The following is an 18,912-nucleotide window of genomic DNA, read 5'->3' on the forward strand; positions in this document are numbered from 1 at the left end:
TACAAGGTCTCGCATTGACAGGAAAGAAGTGGAGTCCACCAGCAGGGACGTCGTCGGCAATGTCCAGCAAGGCAACGGAGGCGTAGGCTTCAGAACAAAAACACCCACCTGGCAAAAGGCAACACCCAGCAAATGCCGAACAAGAAGAGCGGCCATGACAGGAGGAAGCAGCCAGATGCTCCGCAGCTGTGAGACAAGCTGGATAAGATGGGAGAGCGTAGCGAGGAGTGAGCTTTGGGACATGGAAGCAAATACCTGTGCTGTCCTGCCCCCACCAGCAAACCTACATCTCTGGCTTGGTGAAGACCCTGCAAGCTTCCTGTGCAGAGCTCTTGAAACCCTCGAGCACATCTTGGTCAGGTGCAAGACTGACCCAACACAAGGGAGGTACACCTGGGGACACAACCAGGTGTCTAAACACTTAGCAGCTGAACTTACAACCCCCATATGACCAGACCTGGTCCTCCGGTCCGAATCTCACTGACACGCATATGTCATCCAATTGACAGTCCCTTTGGAGGATGCAGTTGATCAGGCATATCAGAGCAGCTGAAATGGGGTTCAGGGGCTAGGTAGCTAGATCAACATCAAGGCTACTTCAGGAGGGGAGAGTCAGGGGACAATCTCACAGGAGGACAATAAAAGACCTGGCTGAGACAGCTGGAAGGAGCTTCCACTGCCTGGGCTGCCAGGACTTCCAGCTAATCACAAAGACTCCCACCCAGGCTTGATCAACCCGTGGTGGGTCTGCCAACCATGGTATGATGCTGAGGCACACGACCGATGATGTGTCCTCCTGGTAACGTTGGTACCCGTTAGCTGTCTCCAAGGAACCTTCTCAAGAAACAGTTGTGGCTCAAAAATAGCCGGGATTGCAACAACCAGGCCTTATAAGGAATCACTGTCTGATGATGATGATGAGGATGATGGTGAGGGTGGTGATGACAGCTTGGTCTCATACATTGAACATGCCGCAGTGCTGATGCTGACGGACACACACACGCTCTTTCATCACAAGCTGCGCGGCGCCACATCTGCAGCGGAGCCCCACCAACACACAACCTTTCAAACTGACCTTCAGGCACTTTTAACAAAAAACAAACCCAACATATTAGATTGTGGCGACGCGGTTGTTTGCGGAGCCTGCTACACAGTAATCTGACAATTGTTGATCGATCTCAATTATAATTTGACCGCCAGTCCTTTTTCTGTCTTTGAGGCGCAACTCTGACGCTGCTGGAGAGAATCATTTGATGAACTCAATCAGAGCCACAAGGTTGACATCACGTCTCTGCGGATTTCAGGCCCCATTGTTATGAAAACCTTTGTGTTGTGAGGACATTCTCGACTTTACTGCAGCACAGCAGGCAGTGCCATGTGCCGTTTGTGAAAATAAAAGAAGATTACGCACAAATATGAGGTTTCAATCATCGTATCAAGCGTAACACATTTTCTGCTCACGTATTTCACTGAGTCAGAGAAGGCGCAGATATTTTGGGTGGCATCAGTCCATTTTAACTTGTTAATATCAGTCTAAATGCGTGCGTGAGCACACATTGGTTGTATTTTATTGCACTGCTTGCATCAGATTTAATCACACATGAAATTCATTATTGTGCATTTTCCCCCTTTGAATTTAATAAAACTGTGTAGAAAATGCCATCAGCACAAATATTATGGAATCCAAAATTATATCACCCAGTAAAAAGCATCGTCTTCAGAAACCATCGCTTCCATTTGAATCTTTTCTTGAGTTTATTTTTTGGGGGGGGCTGTCTGTCTTTGTGCTGCTCTCATGTGTAAATTGTGCGTCCGCTTGGCCGTCACTGGTGCTTCATCATTATTGCCATTATTGTTCCACCATCACTTAATAAAATCAAAAGCAGCAGATTAATCAGCAGCAAAGTGGCCCTGGGCTTTGTGGGACTGTGTTAAACAACCTGCCTCTTAACTGGCCAGGATGAATGATCAGCTCCGGCCGACTGCTGCATCGATTTCCAGTGTGAGTAATGAGTTGGAGCTGCCTGCGAGATACACAACTGCTCGGGCTGATTCTTCAGCCACGCCACCGAGACAGCTGCGGCTCATCTTCCTTACGTTTGAACTGGATTTTCATGACGCTGATGATATCTAATAAAAGAGTAAACAGCATCTGAGCGCTTGGCAACAGCCCCGGATCTCTCTGATATCTGATTGGTGCCAGTCAATCAGGTTTACGCAACATCGAGTCCAAATGGAGAAAAGGTACACCTGGAGCAGATGTTGGTACCGACATGATGCTGGAACACAGTGTTAACATTTACGGACGGGGGGTGGGGGGGTCATAACTAACAACCAGATAACTGTAACAATGTTGCTACAAACTAGACAGAATCAACCAAATCCACATTCACGTATGTACTATTAATTGTGACTTGGTTGAAACACAACTTGCATCTTTAACTTGGTCAGCAGGGCAGTTTTGATCGTGTTCTAGGCGGAATTTCATCCCAGATCTAAGGTCAACTTTTATGCATAACTGCGTTCATGATCCGATGTTTGCAGACCGGAGTTTGTGGCGGAATAAAGGCTGAAAGTGGAGGGTCTTTACCTGACACTGGGCTTTCCGGGACCAACTTGGAGCCCGGGTGCACGGAGTGAAACGCCGTGCGCACCTCCTGACAGTTGGGCACCTGTCCGCCGAGCAGGGAGCAGAGCTGCAGGAAGACGCACAAGAGCAGCGCGCCGCGGGCTGGAGGAGCGGACATGGCGGCCGAGCGGCGGCTGGCCAGGTGGGAGGAGAACCGCAACTTTCCGGCAACACGTTCAGAGTTTCAGGACGAAGCCGTGTTTGCGCTGAAGAGGTGAGGGTGCAGCTCCCGTTTCAGCTCGGATCAGCATCTTTCCCCGGTTTCCAGAAGATATTTGGGGGATGAACCCAACACTCCGCCAGGAGGGTGCTCGGTTCGGTTCGGTTCTGCTTTTCCGCTGTTGATAAGTTGTGATTCCGTCCACACCTGAAACACTCTCAGCTCAGACGCACGAATGAACTGGCCCCCGAATGCATGCGCGCCCCGCGCCGTGTGCGCGCCTACGGAGCCCCCACCTCCTCCCACCTCCTCGGGTACAGCAGCGCTCCGGCGGCAGATAGTGAGGCTGCAGGAGCGGAGCTGCGCTCCTGCTGATGCTGGGGGGGAAGGAGCCACCATGAGGCTGCGGGAGACAGGCTGCGCTTTAAAAAAGGACTCACACGCGCTGAATGCTTCAATCAAGCGTTTACCTTTTATTGTTCTACACACAGGAAGTGGAGCAAGATCACAAATTGAGTTTTTTAAAGAAGGAAAATGAGCACAAGTGGTCAAATTTAATACTGAACCAGCACGAATACCGTACAGGTCAATGGCCCAGTGGGAGTTTAGATGACATTATTTATCTGAGGTGACAGTTTATTATAGGCCCAACAAGCTTTAAATAGATGTTATAATTACGTACAAACGGCGCCACCTAGTGGCCTGTTGGTCCGCCGTTTGTAGATCAAACCTCTGTTAAGACTTCAAAAAGTTCATCAATTTATAAAAGCATGTCAGAGGAACTTCTGTGATCATAACAGCTGGCAGATAACAGGAAGTTGCTGTGCACTTTGGAATTCTGATGCCATCTGCACCCCCCCCCCAAAAAAAAAACAGTTTAAAAGAATAGTTTAAAAGCAATTTCATTGAGCCGACGAGGACGAACAGGCATCTCCGTGTGAGCCTGAAGTGAAAATAAAATGAAATGAAATCAAAGTGCTCTTCCTTTTGGCGACACACCTGAGAAGAGGAGAGCTTTGCGTGGATTTGCACAGCAGGAACTGGCAGAAGCTGACAGCAAACCAACAAAACTCCCCGTAAACCCATCAGAATTCCACCTTCAGGGTAAAGAGGCGGCATGAAGACTGAGGCTGGATGCAGACCCGCCTCTGCTCCATCATCACTACTCAATACCCTGAACTCTCACAAGGAGGCTGCAGCAAAAATAATAACAGTGGCAATCGGAGACGTCAGTTAGGACACTATCAATGACCTCCTGACCTGAGAGGGGATCTCTGCATGCACGCCAACACCTGATCCACCGAGGAACGTATGCACCAGTCCTCCAGCCAGAAGGGGCAACTAGCGCAGTAGATACTGAGCTACTTCACTAACTACACTAGATGCACCTTAGCTGGTGGACCGAAGGTCTCCAGGAGGCCGATCCGCCGATCCAGGCTGCAGCACCTGAAAGGGTCATACGTGAGGGGGGTCATCGTAACTCTGGTTTGAACCACCGAAAATAATAAATGTTGGCAGGAAAACACATGGAAATACGCAGAAACTCGTTGAACATCGGCGCCGTCGCATTAGAACCTGGTTTCAGATCTTTTGTTTACGCGAGATTCGGTTAAAACACAAAACAACAACAAAACTTGGGGGTCTTTTATCCATCAAACACGTGGTTTGAGCTGTGGCTTTGCCTCGTGTGGCTCGTACGAGATAAATGACGGGCTGTTTTACAGAGCCGCTCCCTGCCTTGGTGGACCTGGAGGAGCAGAAACGGGGAGAGATTTCCCTACCTGGTCGTGTGATCTAGTAGATCTAGTAGATCTTGTGGAGTTTGGATTCCGTGGAGGAGCTCCTGCATCGCCACCTCCCCCCGCTTGTGTCTCCGCCCGCCGATCGCCTGTTTGAACCCACAAAAAGTTCTGCCATGCATGAAATCGTGAGAGCATCTTTTCCTCCTGTTTTCTCTCTTTGTGGGGGTCGCTCGGGGGTGGGTGGGGGGGGGGGGGGGCGGCAGGCGGCGTGTTCTCCGTGTAAAAGTCCTCCTCCCGCCCGGACGCTGCTGTGCGGGGTTCTGGTCCTTTTCCTCCGGAGTCCACGTCCGTGTACAACCCAGTGCTGACCCAGAATCTTCGGACTGGTTCTGCTGGTACTTTAAGCCTCGGCTCGGCTCACGCAGCCGCAGGTTCGCTGGTCAGAGAAACCCCGAGGAGGGGGGTTGTGACCTTTAACCCCTGTCAACCCTCCCCCCACATAATCTAGTCCTCACTCTGAGCTCTCTCTCCCGTCTCCACTCATATGTAGGCGCTATTTTCCCCCACAGTAAGGTTGTTTTTGGACCAGTCCAGCTCGATGTGACCCTGACCGGCCCTCAGATCCCCCCCAGGGCCACGCCATCGGCTGGGGGAGCAGGTTGCTGCGTCATGTCGCTTTGCTTCTTCTCTTGCATGAGGTGGGCTGTGTTTATCGCCCAAAACTGTGGAACCTTGAAACATCTGATCCGAGGTATTGATCGATCTCCACAGACCATAATCCGCCGGGGTCAGCGGGGGGCTCCGTTTGCACCTCCTGGTATGGCGGAATGTGTCCCAGTGTTCCGGGTGCGCTGAGCTGCAGTTAAATCTTGGAGGAGGGGTGATTTTAGGAATGCTCATTTCCATGCAAGCACGGAAGAACCGCCAGATTCTGATCGGATCATTGATTATTTATTGGTTGTCTATGTGAGATGGATGGTCTTCTAGAGAGTAAAAACTGTGGGAAAAGGACCTCGGGCAAAGAAAGAATACAGATCTGTTATAAAAGTTACGAGATAAATGAGTATCTGAAATAAAACACAGTAGTTAATTAAATGCAATTACTTCCTGTTTTCCTTACTAATGCAACACATCAACAGTTTTCAGTGGGCCTTATATTCCTCCTGCATCCATCAGGAACAAAAGGCCAAAAAGGTTTTAAAAGAGCAATAACTTTATTGAGTTCGAGCCGCCTCGTTTGTCAAAGGTCAGAGACGACCTTTAACTCCGCCGTCAGGGTTTCACCGAGGTCATCGGCCTACATTAAAAGCTAAATGGAAGGATTAAGTCACCCACACAGACACAACCAACATTCAGGTTTGGTTTTTTTAATTTAATACCTGCGTTCACACTTTTTAATAGATTTATGTACACACACACACACACAATCCACCTCCGAGTATAGACATTTTATTTCGTTGCAGAAGAAAAGGAAAGTAGAGCAGTAACAAAGGCACAGCAAATATTTAAGGAAAAGTTCTGAATCTTGTAGCGGTCTTCTTAAGCAAGCAGTGTTAACTTTCTACATGAGGTTTTAATATAACCACAACAGGAGGAGGTAGGTTTACACACGCCATCTAAAGGGGCCTGCCTACCAACACCGCCCTCTGGTGGAAAGCCTGTGCGTTGCAAGGCCCTTTACTACTCATGCAGGACACGTTTTACGTGTTTCTGTGCACATTTATATTGTCCAATTTGGAAAATATTGCCCGAATCTTTCATTCAAACTGGTTCGAAAGCCCCTTGATCAACTAAACAATGCCTGACTTGCAAGTTCAAATTATTGAATATGTCTAAAGTGGCTGTGGAGAAATGAGTTTCACCATAAAGACCATGTTGAAATGAATTTCCACAAACACACAAATCCTGTCAACTCTTCTTTGCTTTGGTGCATAAAATAAAGAATTGTGAGTTCAAACAATGAAAATAAACACAAGAAACAAATGAATAAACAGGCTATGGGAGGAATTTACACACTGGGTGTGTCTGACTTTAAATCCATAGAGATTCTTTCACTTTCCATATCAAGTTTGGTTTTACAAGGTAAAAGGTCGTTCCTTAAATGCCTATCTTATAAATGCATTTATATAAAAAGGTATTTTTCTGAAGAATTGGCCACACTGACCCACATCCCCAAATCTACAATATATCAACTTAAAATGGGAGTTTTCCATAAGGAAAAGCTGGGAATGCAAGACGCTCACATCCGACTGTTTCTGCCTCATTACATTCTGGGCTGCTCACGCCACAGAGAAATTTATAAATAAATGATTATTTGGTAAAAAGAAAATCCTAACGTGAATTCAAATCCGATTCAAATGAGAATTCTTTTTCCTTCGAGGGTCAGGGCTAAAATTTTAAACACCACTCAATCAGTCAAAACCTCCACAATAAAATTAGAGAACACGAATATAGAATTTAAGAGAATATGTGAGAAACCCTGGATATGCATGTGCAAACTCTGAGAAGGCCGAGCTTTTCTTCAAACTCCACGTCTCGGGTCAGAGGCAGCGGCTAAAGTAAGGCAAACTGATTCAAAAGCAGAAAAACTAATCAATTATGCGTGTGACGACTAAATTCAGTGCTCCTCCCAAAATAACCCCAGCCCTCTGAGGACAGCGTGTGTGCCGAGTGATGGATCAAATATGTTACAGTGGATTCTACACTGCTCACAACAGCACTTTAATCCTTTATGGAGCAGAATAGCTTCAATGCTAAGCAGCTAACTGTGTGGCCTCCAGGACAGCGCAGGAGGGTCCGAACGCTGTGCAGTGCTCAGGAACAAACGCCTAAAAGGCCACATATCAAGTAGAAAAAGTCCTGTTAGATCACTATTTTACATAAATTTTTGTTCAGCCTCTGAGGATGAAGTGAAGCTCTGGGTGGGATCAATGGTTACGACCATGGGGGGGGGGGGGGGGCTGCTACCCTGCAGCATTATTTGATGCCTTGTTTCTATTTCAGCCTCACTGAGAGTAGACGCACTAGTCAGAGCACAATTAATTGATTCCTCTATGGTTTTGATTTTCTCTTCCTGTGTCAGCTAATGCGTTGGCAAGTACAGCACAGCGGGCTCATTTCTGACCTCTGTGACCCCCCCACGCACGCAAGCAAAGTCCTTAAAACGACCCATCGGTCACCTAAAATCACCCTGGAATCAGCATCCTCGTACAAACCCAGATTTCCAATGATCAAGTGAATCCCAACACAACTTCTGTCCAACACAAGCTGTGACAATCAAGGCAAAAACTCTGCAGAGTCCAACTATGTTCAGCCGAAACAATTATGGTACACAATCAACTATTTACCAGGAAAATACATTGGAAAAGTAAAATATTTACTTCACTTCAGCCTCTTAAACTATAGACAGGCGTTACCTCTGAAGGGGTTTCTAAGGGATCTGCCAGCAACACATGTGGAGAGGTAACATTTGAATGGTCTGATGTTACACCAACAGACGAGCGTCTCACAAAGAACAGCTATTATTTAATTTACACTTCTGGGCTCCCTTCAAAGGCTGGATGGAGACCACCTCCCCATCCAAATTCTAAAAAGAGCCAGAAGGCCAAAGGAGTTATCGTTGCATTTCTTTATGTTTCGCAGTTAATATTACAATGTATTGAAGCGCATCTGGTCGTTGTCCTCTTACGACTGGCGCGGCGGTCCGCCCCGCCAGCGCTAGGCCTCCTCCGGGGCCGCGGGCCTCTTCAGGTCTCGGATCTGCTTGATCAGATAGTTCTTCTCGTCACAGAACTGCTCGTCCTCTGCCCTGTCAGTCTGGAAGTGGCTCAGGAACTCCACTAGCTTAGTCTGGTTCTTCAGCAGTATGTCCAATACGGGCTGAGTTTTGTTTGGGTTTGCAACAAAAACCTTTGGGGTGGAAACCAGACGTTGTCTCAACTGGAAAAGTGGGAGCTGGAGGAAGTGCAAATGAAGGCCGCTTTACCTTGAAGACGTGGAAGGCTTCAAACTGGATGTTCCTGCTGTTGTCTCTCAGCAGGTTCATCATCAGCTTCAAGTTCTCGGGTTTACTGATGTATTTTGTCATGACGGTGAAATTGTGTCGGTCCAGGAGAAGTTCCCCAAGGAGCTGAAGACAGACAGAGACAGCGCGTCATTTGTGTAGCTTTGCTAAACTCCGACAGAAGCCCGCCGGCGCCCTCGAGCGGGGCTTTACCTTCAAAGACTGCCGTTTGGTGACATAGTTTTCAGAATGCAGGAGCTTCTCGTAGTCTTTAAACACCTGATGGACAGTTTGTTCTTAACTCCAGGGTGGAAAAGCCTCAACAACAATGACTAAAAGACACTCGTAACTCACCCTGTCGTAGTTGTTCTCTAGAAAATCTGCACACATAATTTTGTGTCTGGTGAGGAGGTCCTGGGGGGCAACAAGGAAGAACCACGGTGTTTAACAGACGATCGCAGACAAGGAGCAGTACCGAGGATCTGAGAACGGACCTTAAATGAGGCAAAGGCGTCGGAGGCGATGTCGAAGGTGGAGAGCTCCACGTAACGGAAGAAGCAGAAGAATTCTTCTGAGAAGAGCACGGTCCGGGCCAGAGGCTCGTGGCGGAGGCACTCCCTCAGCATCATCCCGCAGTTCAGCGCCACTTCTGGACTCTCATAGCTGCACACACACATACAGATTTATGCTGAGAGGCAGCACAAGATGGGGCAGATTATACACACACGCACATCTCAGGTCAAACGCTTGTCGTCAACAGAGACCCCCTGCTGCCTCACACTTTGCTTTATTTTCTCGTTCCCATCAAACTGGACACAGAACCAAAACTCCAACCGGCAGCTGGCAAATGTGGTGCAGGAGAGAGGAGAACATGCCATCAACAGGGGGGAAATTCATGGATTATTCCTACAGGGCAGCTGAACTGCAGCCAGTCACGCCGACGCTGTAGAGACGAGCGCTTTGTGTTAATCAGCCACATCTTCACTGTGCACGGCCACGCTGTTGGACCCAGAAACCCATCGGATGGATAGTGATCCGAACCTGGAGGTGGGTCCTCGTCGTGGTTTAGTGACAGATTCCTGCTGTTCTGGTTCAATTTCGTTCCCTAAAGCTCAACTATTCATTTCACTTTTGAAGTGGCTGTGATGCCGATTCAGGATATTCTCAGACGGTCTGGATCGGAGCCCACGCCCCGATGGCGTATCGGGGCGAGTTCAGACATCCCGCGATCAGGCCGCTGCGTCATGGCTCTGGTGGATCGGTTAGTAGCGAAAGCAACAAGTTTACGCTTGTATCTCCAGGAGTTGTCAAAACACCGGCGGACAATATAGGACGCGGCATGTCATGCGGAATGAAAAACACGAACGTTTCGATTTATCTCGCAATGGGGGCCGGAGTCCTGATCTCACACTGGAGATTGTCTAGACTCGAGGCTGCTACACTCAGAGTTCAAACAAGCCTGCACGACGTACCCTTTCAGAAGCATGAAGAGGATCTGCGAGTGCGCGCTGATGTACTCTACCGTCGGCGAACGGGCGCCGATCTGACGTCTCACGATGTTGCTGAACAGATGAACCACATCCTTCTTTCCCTGTAAAGAAAAGCACAGATGTCGACGCACCGATTCGCCTGTTGTGACAAGTAGAACCGAGGCCCGAGCGTCCCACCTCGAAATCGATCCTCTGTAGGTTCGCAATGAGATAAATCAGCAGGTCTGTATTGTACAGCTCCTGAGCCAGCTGAGCGACGGCTTCGGTCTGAGGCTCCTTGTCTCCCGTCCCTGAGAGGACCTCCTTCAGTGAAGCCAGGTTCTTGGACACCTCCTCTGCAACCTTAGGGGCCATTAAAAGTTAGCAGCATTAGTCGACTTGTGGAGCTAAATGTCAGACAGCAGGCAAGGACGACTATTGCTGACCTTTTCACACTTCTTGTCTGCAGCGTCCAGCCTTTCCATGTGTGCAATATTGTCCTTTAAAGTCCTCACTATTTCCCCGGGACTCTTCTGAGACTTCCCAAAGGAGAACGGCATGGCTGAAGGCGATCTGGGTCCAAATGTCTGACGAAACCAAACACGTTTGCGGGACTTAATTCGGCTTCCTGGAACCACTTGCAGCAGGAAATTGCAATAGAATAAAGCCAAGAGATCTCGCTTGCAGAGATCTGTTATTTTGCGGACATGCAAAAGTAGACTTTTATTCATTTGATAGAAACACTTGCTGCTTTTACTCCCTGAGCCGGTCTCAAACAGCTAGTTAGCCCCGGCCAACAACTAGTGATCAGCGCTTAGGTAACGTTACATCAAGTGTAGCTAACCCCGGTTCGACCAGGACATCACAGTTCATCGAGACCTACATTTATACTTCAGTCAGTCGTGGCATTATTCTCGGGAAGTCACCCACTGATCGCTGGCTTCAAGTTGGATAACAAGTAAACGTGTGTCCGCACATGCACACAGCAGGCAGACACACAGCAGGCTAAAAATCCACAGAAACACACAGTTCACCTCAACAAAACTCACCAAGTAAACTCCCGTGGAACGATGGCTGGTGGCTGAACGTTAGCTAGGAGGCTAACAACTCGTCCCGACTTACTTGCTTTCTTTCTTTCTTTTTTTTGGTCCACAGGGAAACTAATTGAAATGTCGGCAGCGGTGAGTGAATTTGTAGCTTTCGCTCTCCGGCGATCAAATCGTGCCTCCGACTTCCGCGAACTAAAGACCTTCGGAAGCTGTGAAACTTATGAGCCTCTCTCCTCGTCCCCGTCTGTCATCTAACTTGCTAGCTGCCTGCTTCTACAGAGAAAATGCTGGGCTGGCCTGTCTGACAACTTCATTTCCCTGTTCGCTTTTGTTGAACCTCCCGTCCTCTCTTCATCCCGGGGACACTGGGCGGGCATGTTTTGCTCCGCCATTTGACTGACAGTGACATCAACCAATGGGGTGCGCTATTTGAAGCTGGGGATCCTCCCTCTTCTACGTCATGAAACTACAAGACCCGCCTCCTTCTCTCCTTCAAAAAGAAAGTTTTTTTTAAAAGAGTTTAAGAGATTCTTTTAAAAAGAAATGTAGAAATGAGATTCTTTTAAAAAATACATTTTACAGTCACAGATAGTATGAACATACACACGTCATACTGTAGGTATAAACCCTAACCTTATACACACAGTAAATGCAGGTATGTGACTGACTATACAGAGTCACTATGAAATCCAAACAGGAAAAGGATCAATACAGGTTAAAGCGCTCAACATTTGACGGAAAGGACATGATAGACAACAGCAAATTGCATCCAAATGTGTTGATTCTTTAAATGACTGACGAGTCGCTCATCTTTGCAGCACTAAATTAGCTGCAGCAGTAGCTAATTAGTAGTACAGACCACCCAGGCATGTGATGGTTAACAAAGTCTTCGTCCCACCGGTGCTTTTTCCTCCGAAACCTGTTGGCGGAAGTATTTTATGCTGAAGCTTTTATTTTGAAAGCCCTGCCAGGATGTGGCGCGTCGCCGGACACAGTAGCTAGCTTGATGCTAATCGGAAAAGCTCACGTTCACTTCTGAAGGACGGAAAGAAGCGCAGTCACTGTACGGGACACTTTTCCACCTTTCCATCTGCCTCGGCGACAAACATTCACCGTCGCAGGTAAGCCGTAAGCCCGGACACAGCAGCTGGGTGTTAACCGCGCTGTTTTATGGCCTATTGTTGCTCCAGGCCGTAGTTGTGGCGTCCAAGCGGGGCTGCTCTCTGCACAGATGCATCACGTATGGCGCTCTTTACTCCCAAACCGTTTGAGAAGCCCCGCGCCTGTCATGATCATTTCCAACATTTAAAGGGAAATATTCGCACTCCCTGCGGCTCCATCAACCACCAAAGGGTCGACGGCTCATCTTTGCTCGTCCACGACCTTTGCTTTGCCCGACGGAAAGGCCTTTTGGAAGGAAATCGCGGCGCGGAGATGTTAGAGAACATTGTTTTCAATTCCAGCCAGTTTGGTGGGCAAGCAGACACACACCCCCTTTAATTCAAAACTTTAGAGGTTTTTCGCTTTTGTTCAAAAAAAGCACTCGCGATCCCTTCCTCGTTGTCGTCCAAAACAGAAAGCAGTCTCGACAGTTGCCACGGGAGTGTAATGTTGGCTTATTTGAGCCAAGAAGGGATGAAATGAATCATATTGGGTGCTTTTACGCGGAACTGGCGCCGCCGCAGTGAGATGTGGACCATCATGGCTGCAATGGCCGGATCGAGGCGTTGCAGTGCGTCGCTGCTGAGCCTGGAAGGAGGGAGAAGCAGGGCTCTTTTCAGATTTGGGTCTGGTTCGGTTCTGGAATTGCGCATCAGACGAATCCCGAACATGTCCTCCAGTAACAGCTTTGACCTGCTCCTCTGGATGGACACGCTGGGCTTTCAGGGCTGTTTGACATGATGTTCTTAGGGGAAATGGGCTGTTGCATTTATTTTAACAGGATGTTTCAATTTAGAAAAAAAATAATGTGTATGAAAAATCTTCCTTGAATGTTTCCTTATTGTAAAGCAGCCTTCAAGGGTCTTTCCATCAAAAGCACCCAGCAGCTAATCTGCAGGGTGCTTTTTCTTTCCATCATTCACACATAAGCACGATTCTAACAAATCTGAATTACTTTCCAGCCTTTACGGGTCACAACAAGCACTTCCCTGTCTTTAGGATTTAGGTAACGACTCAAATAAAACATCTGAAAGGGGGACTTTCTATCAAGGCGCCTTAAAAGGTTCCGTGAGTGGCATCGTTGGTTGAGATCTGCTGCTTTGAAACGCAGGAAGGGCCGAGAAGGTTTAAGACGTAGGTCCACAGGGAGCAGAGATCATTTGGCATGTGCACGTTCCCCCACACATCTGCCTGGCAGCACTTAGCTCCTGGCCCCGGTGCTGACGGCCGAGCTGCTGCGAAGAAAGATCCCGTTTGTAGCTCCATGCTGAAGCCATTTTTGGTGACTAATACAAATTACACGTCCACATGTTGATATTGGAGGCTTTCTATATGAATGTGCTTATACAAGTGTGATCAAATACTTCACCAAATGCTATTAAAACCATTACGAACCATGCCGTCTTCTCTTTATAGCTGTTGAAAAGCTTGATTTAAAGTAATTTTGTGCCAGGATTCATCCACCCTTTAACCTAAACCTGGCCTGTGATGATATATTGATATTACTTTTATAGTGTACATGTACGCTCAGGTGGGTTTACTGTAAATACATGAACCATCTACAATCAGCCAGGATGATACTACAGACTATGTGCTTAAAAGATTGAAGCTTCCCAAGTTTAGAGGGTCGGTTTGAGTGTAAGAATGCAGAGTTTTGTACTTTCTCTTTGATCTGCCTGCACAGTTTTGATGATCTGTTCTTTTTAAATCAATCTCCAGACAACCAGAGGAGCCTTTAGTCATGTCGGCACAGAGAAAAGGAGCAGCAGCGCGCCTTCCCAAATGTGCCTTCTGCAGAACCAGCCGGGATAAGGAATGTGGCCAGCTGCTGGTGTCTGACAGCCAGAAGGTGGCAGCCCACCACAAGTGCATGGTGAGGAGAGCACGTTGTTCGCGCTGGTTTCTCTCACCTCCAGGCGGCGTCTTCACGGGGCAGAGTGCAACATATTTGACATTTAGCCAAAACCCTTGTGCTTTTATTGTTATGTGGTCATGAGGTCGATCATTTCTATAATAATCTGAGTTAGATCTTGTCCTAAGCATGTATGAATAGTTGTACTTTCCCTAAAATTGACTGTTTTTGTGGAGAAGGGATCCACACGTCTATTAATTGGCGGAGAAAAGAGCGACCTGATTCAGCTGTAGCTAATAACTGGCTGTACTTTGCAGCTTTTCTCCTCCGCCCTGGTCACGTCTCCCTCCGACAACGACAACATCGGAGGGTTTTCTATTGAGGACGTCAAGAAGGAGATAAAAAGGGGAAATAAATTGGTAAGTACACGTTTCTTCCCCAGACGAGCCGTCAGCCCCGCCAGGGTTATCTCTGGTGTGATCGCACGAGACGTTTGAATGTTGATGAGGGATGTGTGTGAATCACCTGTTTCCAGACTGTCACAGTGTGTTTGTGCATCTCAGACTCTACGTGTTAAATATGTGACAATGATCAGTAAATGTCAGTAAATCAGCGTTTTCTACCTTAGATGTATTACAGGTGACATTCCTGGAGAAAACTGATCACTGTTGTTATTGTGGCTCAACCATGTGCTGTCTTTAAGTTGTGCGTCTTTGCCCCCCCAGATGTGTTCGTCGTGTCATCGACCGGGCGCTACTATCGGCTGCGATGTGAAGACGTGTCGGAGAACGTATCACTATTATTGTGCCGTCAAGGACAAAGCTCAGATCAAAGAAAACCCTTCACAAGGGATTTACCTGTAAGTCCCTTTTCAGCGTTAATAATCAAGCTTTCATTTGCTTTTGAAGGACGTGAAATGAATTCTCCTCTGCTCCGATTGTAGAGTTTACTGTCGCAAGCACAGAGACGCGTCACCAGAAGACCTCCAAGGTAAAGTGTGTGTCGCACCTGTTTCCTGTGTGTAGTGTTGTGTAGCTCACCATGATGAACTCCCATGACATAGAGGAAGAAGAAGAAGGAGGAGGAGGGGGAGGTGCGGTGAACGATTCCGATGCCTCGCCGCCCCAAAGCAGAGGGAGAGGGAGGTTAGAGAAGGGGCGGGGCAAGGTCGCATCCCGCGGCCAGTCAGAAGAGTCCCGTTCCACCTCGTCACAAGCTGCGGAAGAGGAGAGTTCCTCGCATGTAAAGACGTTTCTCTGCGCCTGGTGGCGAATCTGCAGGTTACCAAATGTGGCCCGTTTGCCGTACGTAGCTTCCGTTTGCTCCATCTTTTCTAGAGAGACAGGTCACCCATTCGAGCCAGTCCCGGAGACGGCGGCCAGCGCTGCGGCTTCTGTCACGCCGGCGAGGAGGAGAATGAAACCAGGGGCTTGCTCCACACCGATAACTCCAAAAAAGTGGCCGCGCACTACAGGTGTATGGTAAGGCTGTCGTGATTGTGAACGCCCCGCGCTGCCGACGCGCTGCACACGTTAACCTGAGCCGTGGTCCCCGCCAGCTCTTCTCTTCGGGGACGGTGCAGCTGACGACGACATCGCGGGCCGAATTCGGAAACTTTGACGTGAAGACGGTCATCCAAGAAATCAAGAGAGGCAAACGGATGGTGGGAGCTAGCTGCCTCTAGCTTTACCTGTTATACAACATTGAAATAACTCCATGCTCTCCGACCCTTTTTTTCAGAAATGCACGCTTTGCACTCAGTTGGGCGCCACCATCGGCTGCGAAATAAAGGCGTGTGTGAAGACTTACCACTATCACTGTGGCCTGCAGGACAAAGCCAAATACATTGAAAACATGGCCCGTGGTATCTACAAGTAAGCTGACCCCCCCCTCCAGTGGACATGCATGACAGCTGACAGTGTTGTTGAATTATAAATATTTTTGAAGGATTTTCTTTATATTTGCTGAGAGTTTATGCATATACATAGACATACCTAGTGTGTATTTACACATGCACTATCCCATTATCACCCTGCTTTTGTTAGAAACACGCTAGTGTCAAATTTGGACCCGGGACGAACGGAAAGCAACGGAAAATGTCCTTGTCAGAATCGTTTTCAGTTTATCTTACAAACATTTTCAGGAACAGCATCATAAGTGTGGAGTAAAGGTTATCGCCAAGTTGCTGTTGCTGCCCAGCCTAAACGCTGCTACGCAGAAACAACCTAGCCAATAGTCCTGCTACAGAACCTGTTGCACTGGCACCATTACTATTACCTGCTCTGGTTATTAACTGTGTGCAGGATGTAATGAGTGGATGTAATGGAATCATGGGCTGTCTGGAAAGGCTGGTTTTAAGAAATAAAATTCCTCCCTCCGTTCTAATCTGGACCTGTAAAGCTAACAGGCTTATGCCATCAGCACAGTTCTCCGCTGAAACCATTCGGGCTGACGTGTGTGATTGTTTCTTGTGGATATGAGCTGCACATTATAGACAGCCGGAGGTACCTAAACGGTGTTTGGACCAAGAGATGGGTCTTCCAAAAGAGGTGAAGTCCGGAAACTGAGTGTAGACAGATAATAGTGTCCAGTAGAAGAGGAAATGAACCTCCTGCTCCTCTGTGTGTCGGTATCTGTTCAGATGTCTATCAATACAGGAGTCGTTTCTCTCGTGCCCTCTAGGTGGTGCTGTTGGGCTGCAAAATACACCAGCAAAGACCAGAACTACTTGTTGTTGGTTTAAATCTGTGTTTCTCTCTATAGAGAGACAAAGATATTTTATTTATTTGATGCATTCTGCTTATATGTACAAGGACAGGGCTCATTAATAAACAGTGTAAATGTGGCTGTTCAGCCATAGGTGAAAAAACAATAATGCAAAACATAAAATGAATTAAAATAATGAAAGCTTTAACTCATATTCATGCTTTGGTAGTGACTTTTGGCCCATTAGTTGAGTGTCTTTACAGCTTAAATGACCTCCTTTTCTAGTTGTATTCTTCAGTAGATTGTTTTATTGATGGAGGAGCCACTACCTCAGCAGGGGGATTCTATATAAACCAACAAGGGTGAGAGACATTTGTAGGGACGATGTGATATTAAGAGCATTCCTCCCCCCAGACACTCGATCTGACAGCAGCTTACGGCATCTTTAACATGATTATCCCTCCTCCTCTTCCTTCATCCCTGACTTTCTTCACTTTCTCCAGCTATGCTAACATTATGAATTTGTCCCTGAGTAATTCTGCCCTCTGATTGGTCGATGTGACCCAGCGCTGGATCGATTGGCCGCGGTTCAGCAATGGTCACGGATCGGGAAGTCATTTTTGCGCTCGCTAGGATTTATCACTGGAATTTTTCCATCACCTGAACATTGAACATTGCTGGGTGGGCGACAGGCGGTGAGGTGTTTTGTAACTGCACCAGGACATTTGGCCTTGGCTCAGCAGCGTCTGCCTCACCTCACCGCCTTCCGTCAGCCATCTTCAGACATGATTTAAGCCTGTACATTGAAACGGTTTTACTTTTAAGGTTATACTGTAAGAACCACAGTGGCAATGAGGAAAGAGACGAGGAAGACGAGGAACGTGAGAATCGCAGCAGAGCCAGGGCGGCCATCGGCCCCGGAGGAACACAGTCAACGCAAGTGAACGGCAACTAGGTGGGTGCTGGAGCTGTGTGGGCGAACAAACGTATCACTGAAGCCAATATTTTGGACAAACAGCAGGTGTGAGATTAAAAACGGCCTGTTGTCTTTGTCTCCCCTTCACGCAGGTCGCTCCAGTGTAAGAGGAGAAAACCCAAGGACCTGAAAGATGAAGAAATGACATTTTTAAACTCATGAGCTTGTCTCAAAACTAGGTGGTACCAGCTCATATTCTTCTTCCAGTGATTGGACACAATGTTCCTGTGTTGTGTACCAGGCGTCTCTTCATGACATCCTTTCTACATGAGCTTTTCACAGACTGCTGGTACTCTGCAGAGCGCTGGACTGTTGCAGAATCACGAAAAGCCATGGCTAGTTTTTCCAAATAATCTCTAGGCTCGGTTTCAATTGCATGAGTTACTGCTGTGAATAAGAGCTGGTGGACTGATCATTTCTTCACTTCTTGCCCTCATCCCCCTTCAGATGACGTGACTCGCGTGTTCTTGCTCTTTGTTACCTTCTGAAGGACTCACTTTTGGGAGAAGTCTGTTTGTTACTCTACGCTATCAACTTGTGAAGTTTGATTACTTTGTTTCAGTAAATATGTCTTAATACTCTTTTGATGTTAGCCTTTTTTCTTAAAGTGTAATATTTTGCTACTGTTAGCTTGTGTGTCATTTGAAATATGTGGATTTCAGACCATCTTTGCATGTTTTGTGAGCATGCCCTTGGATAGTTTTCCACTGTGATGGCAGGTGGCGTGTTTCAGTTTTCCTCTGTTTGCTTTTTCACGAGCTGCTAAGGAGCAGAGTAGTGCTCTTTAGAGTTTGATGTAATGTTACTTGTATCTCTACCAATGTACCCATGAATAATTGGAAATAGGAAATATTTTATTTTACGAGTTAAGAGTCTTTGAATTGAATTTGTTACAGTTGATTAGCATGAAAATCACGGAATGTTTATTGGAGAGAGAACGCAGGGAATAGTCCGAGTTAGTGTCAAACATTTCAAAGATGTTGACCTGTGTCAAACGGGCCATAGCTCCGCCACAGATCAGCTTTTACACTTTTAAATCAAGAAAAAGTTGCCAGGCTCGGCAGATATAACGAACCCCATTTTCCCATTTCCAAGCTCTTTCAAGCACGTTCCAAATGGAGGAGACGTTGGCCATTTATTCAAAGCAAGAGATTGTTGCGTGGTT

The 18,912-nt window shown here is 47.4% G+C and overlaps 3 protein-coding genes across 7 annotated transcripts in view; 1 reads left to right on the forward strand and 2 right to left on the reverse strand.

Moving 5' to 3' along the window:
- gpc3 (glypican 3) overlaps positions 1 to 3,112 on the reverse strand; it is a 65,064-nt gene extending 61,952 nt beyond the window's left edge. The window contains exon 1 of one of the 2 annotated variants that reach the window (XR_008952078.1): positions 2,591 to 3,112. Coding sequence is in view for 1 of the 2 variants with exons in the window: in XM_057043298.1 (XP_056899278.1) it covers positions 2,591 to 2,747 (157 nt within the window). In the remaining variant the exon portion in view is untranslated. The remainder of the gene's footprint in view (positions 1 to 2,590) is intronic. The other variant, XM_057043298.1, reaches the window with a different exon arrangement.
- Positions 3,113 to 5,882: 2,770 nt separating this feature from the next.
- Positions 5,883 to 11,432, reverse strand: cab39l1 (calcium binding protein 39, like 1). 3 transcript variants are annotated; one of them, XM_057043304.1, is made up of 9 exons: positions 11,053 to 11,432; positions 10,450 to 10,640; positions 10,202 to 10,366; positions 10,007 to 10,125; positions 9,029 to 9,197; positions 8,889 to 8,948; positions 8,748 to 8,813; positions 8,517 to 8,660; positions 5,883 to 8,440 (listed from the first exon to the last, which is right to left on the reverse strand). In XM_057043304.1, exons 2-9 carry the CDS (start codon positions 10,561 to 10,563, stop codon positions 8,249 to 8,251), a joined length of 1,029 nt encoding a protein of 342 aa, XP_056899284.1. In that variant the 5' UTR covers positions 10,564 to 10,640; positions 11,053 to 11,432; the 3' UTR covers positions 5,883 to 8,248. The 3 variants fall into 3 exon arrangements, with proteins under 3 accessions (XP_056899284.1, XP_056899283.1, XP_056899285.1); XM_057043303.1 differs by having other exon boundaries at positions 10,450 to 10,590; positions 11,053 to 11,430; XM_057043305.1 differs by lacking the exon at positions 8,748 to 8,813 and having other exon boundaries at positions 10,450 to 10,590.
- Positions 11,433 to 12,013: 581 nt separating this feature from the next.
- Positions 12,014 to 18,612, forward strand: phf6 (PHD finger protein 6). 2 transcript variants are annotated; one of them, XM_057043300.1, is made up of 11 exons: positions 12,014 to 12,173; positions 13,933 to 14,086; positions 14,383 to 14,484; positions 14,791 to 14,924; positions 15,009 to 15,055; positions 15,129 to 15,307; positions 15,403 to 15,546; positions 15,624 to 15,728; positions 15,806 to 15,939; positions 17,597 to 17,726; positions 17,840 to 18,612. In XM_057043300.1, the coding sequence occupies exons 2-10, from the start codon at positions 13,955 to 13,957 to the stop codon at positions 17,724 to 17,726; spliced, it is 1,107 nt and encodes a 368-aa protein (XP_056899280.1). In that variant the 5' UTR covers positions 12,014 to 12,173; positions 13,933 to 13,954; the 3' UTR covers positions 17,840 to 18,612. The 2 variants fall into 2 exon arrangements, with proteins under 2 accessions (XP_056899280.1, XP_056899282.1); XM_057043302.1 differs by having other exon boundaries at positions 12,028 to 12,180.
- The last annotated feature ends 300 nt before the right edge of the window (positions 18,613 to 18,912 follow it).

Source organism: Takifugu flavidus, chromosome 9 (genome assembly GCF_003711565.1).
Source record: "Takifugu flavidus isolate HTHZ2018 chromosome 9, ASM371156v2, whole genome shotgun sequence".
Classification (NCBI taxonomy): domain Eukaryota; kingdom Metazoa; phylum Chordata; class Actinopteri; order Tetraodontiformes; family Tetraodontidae; genus Takifugu; species Takifugu flavidus.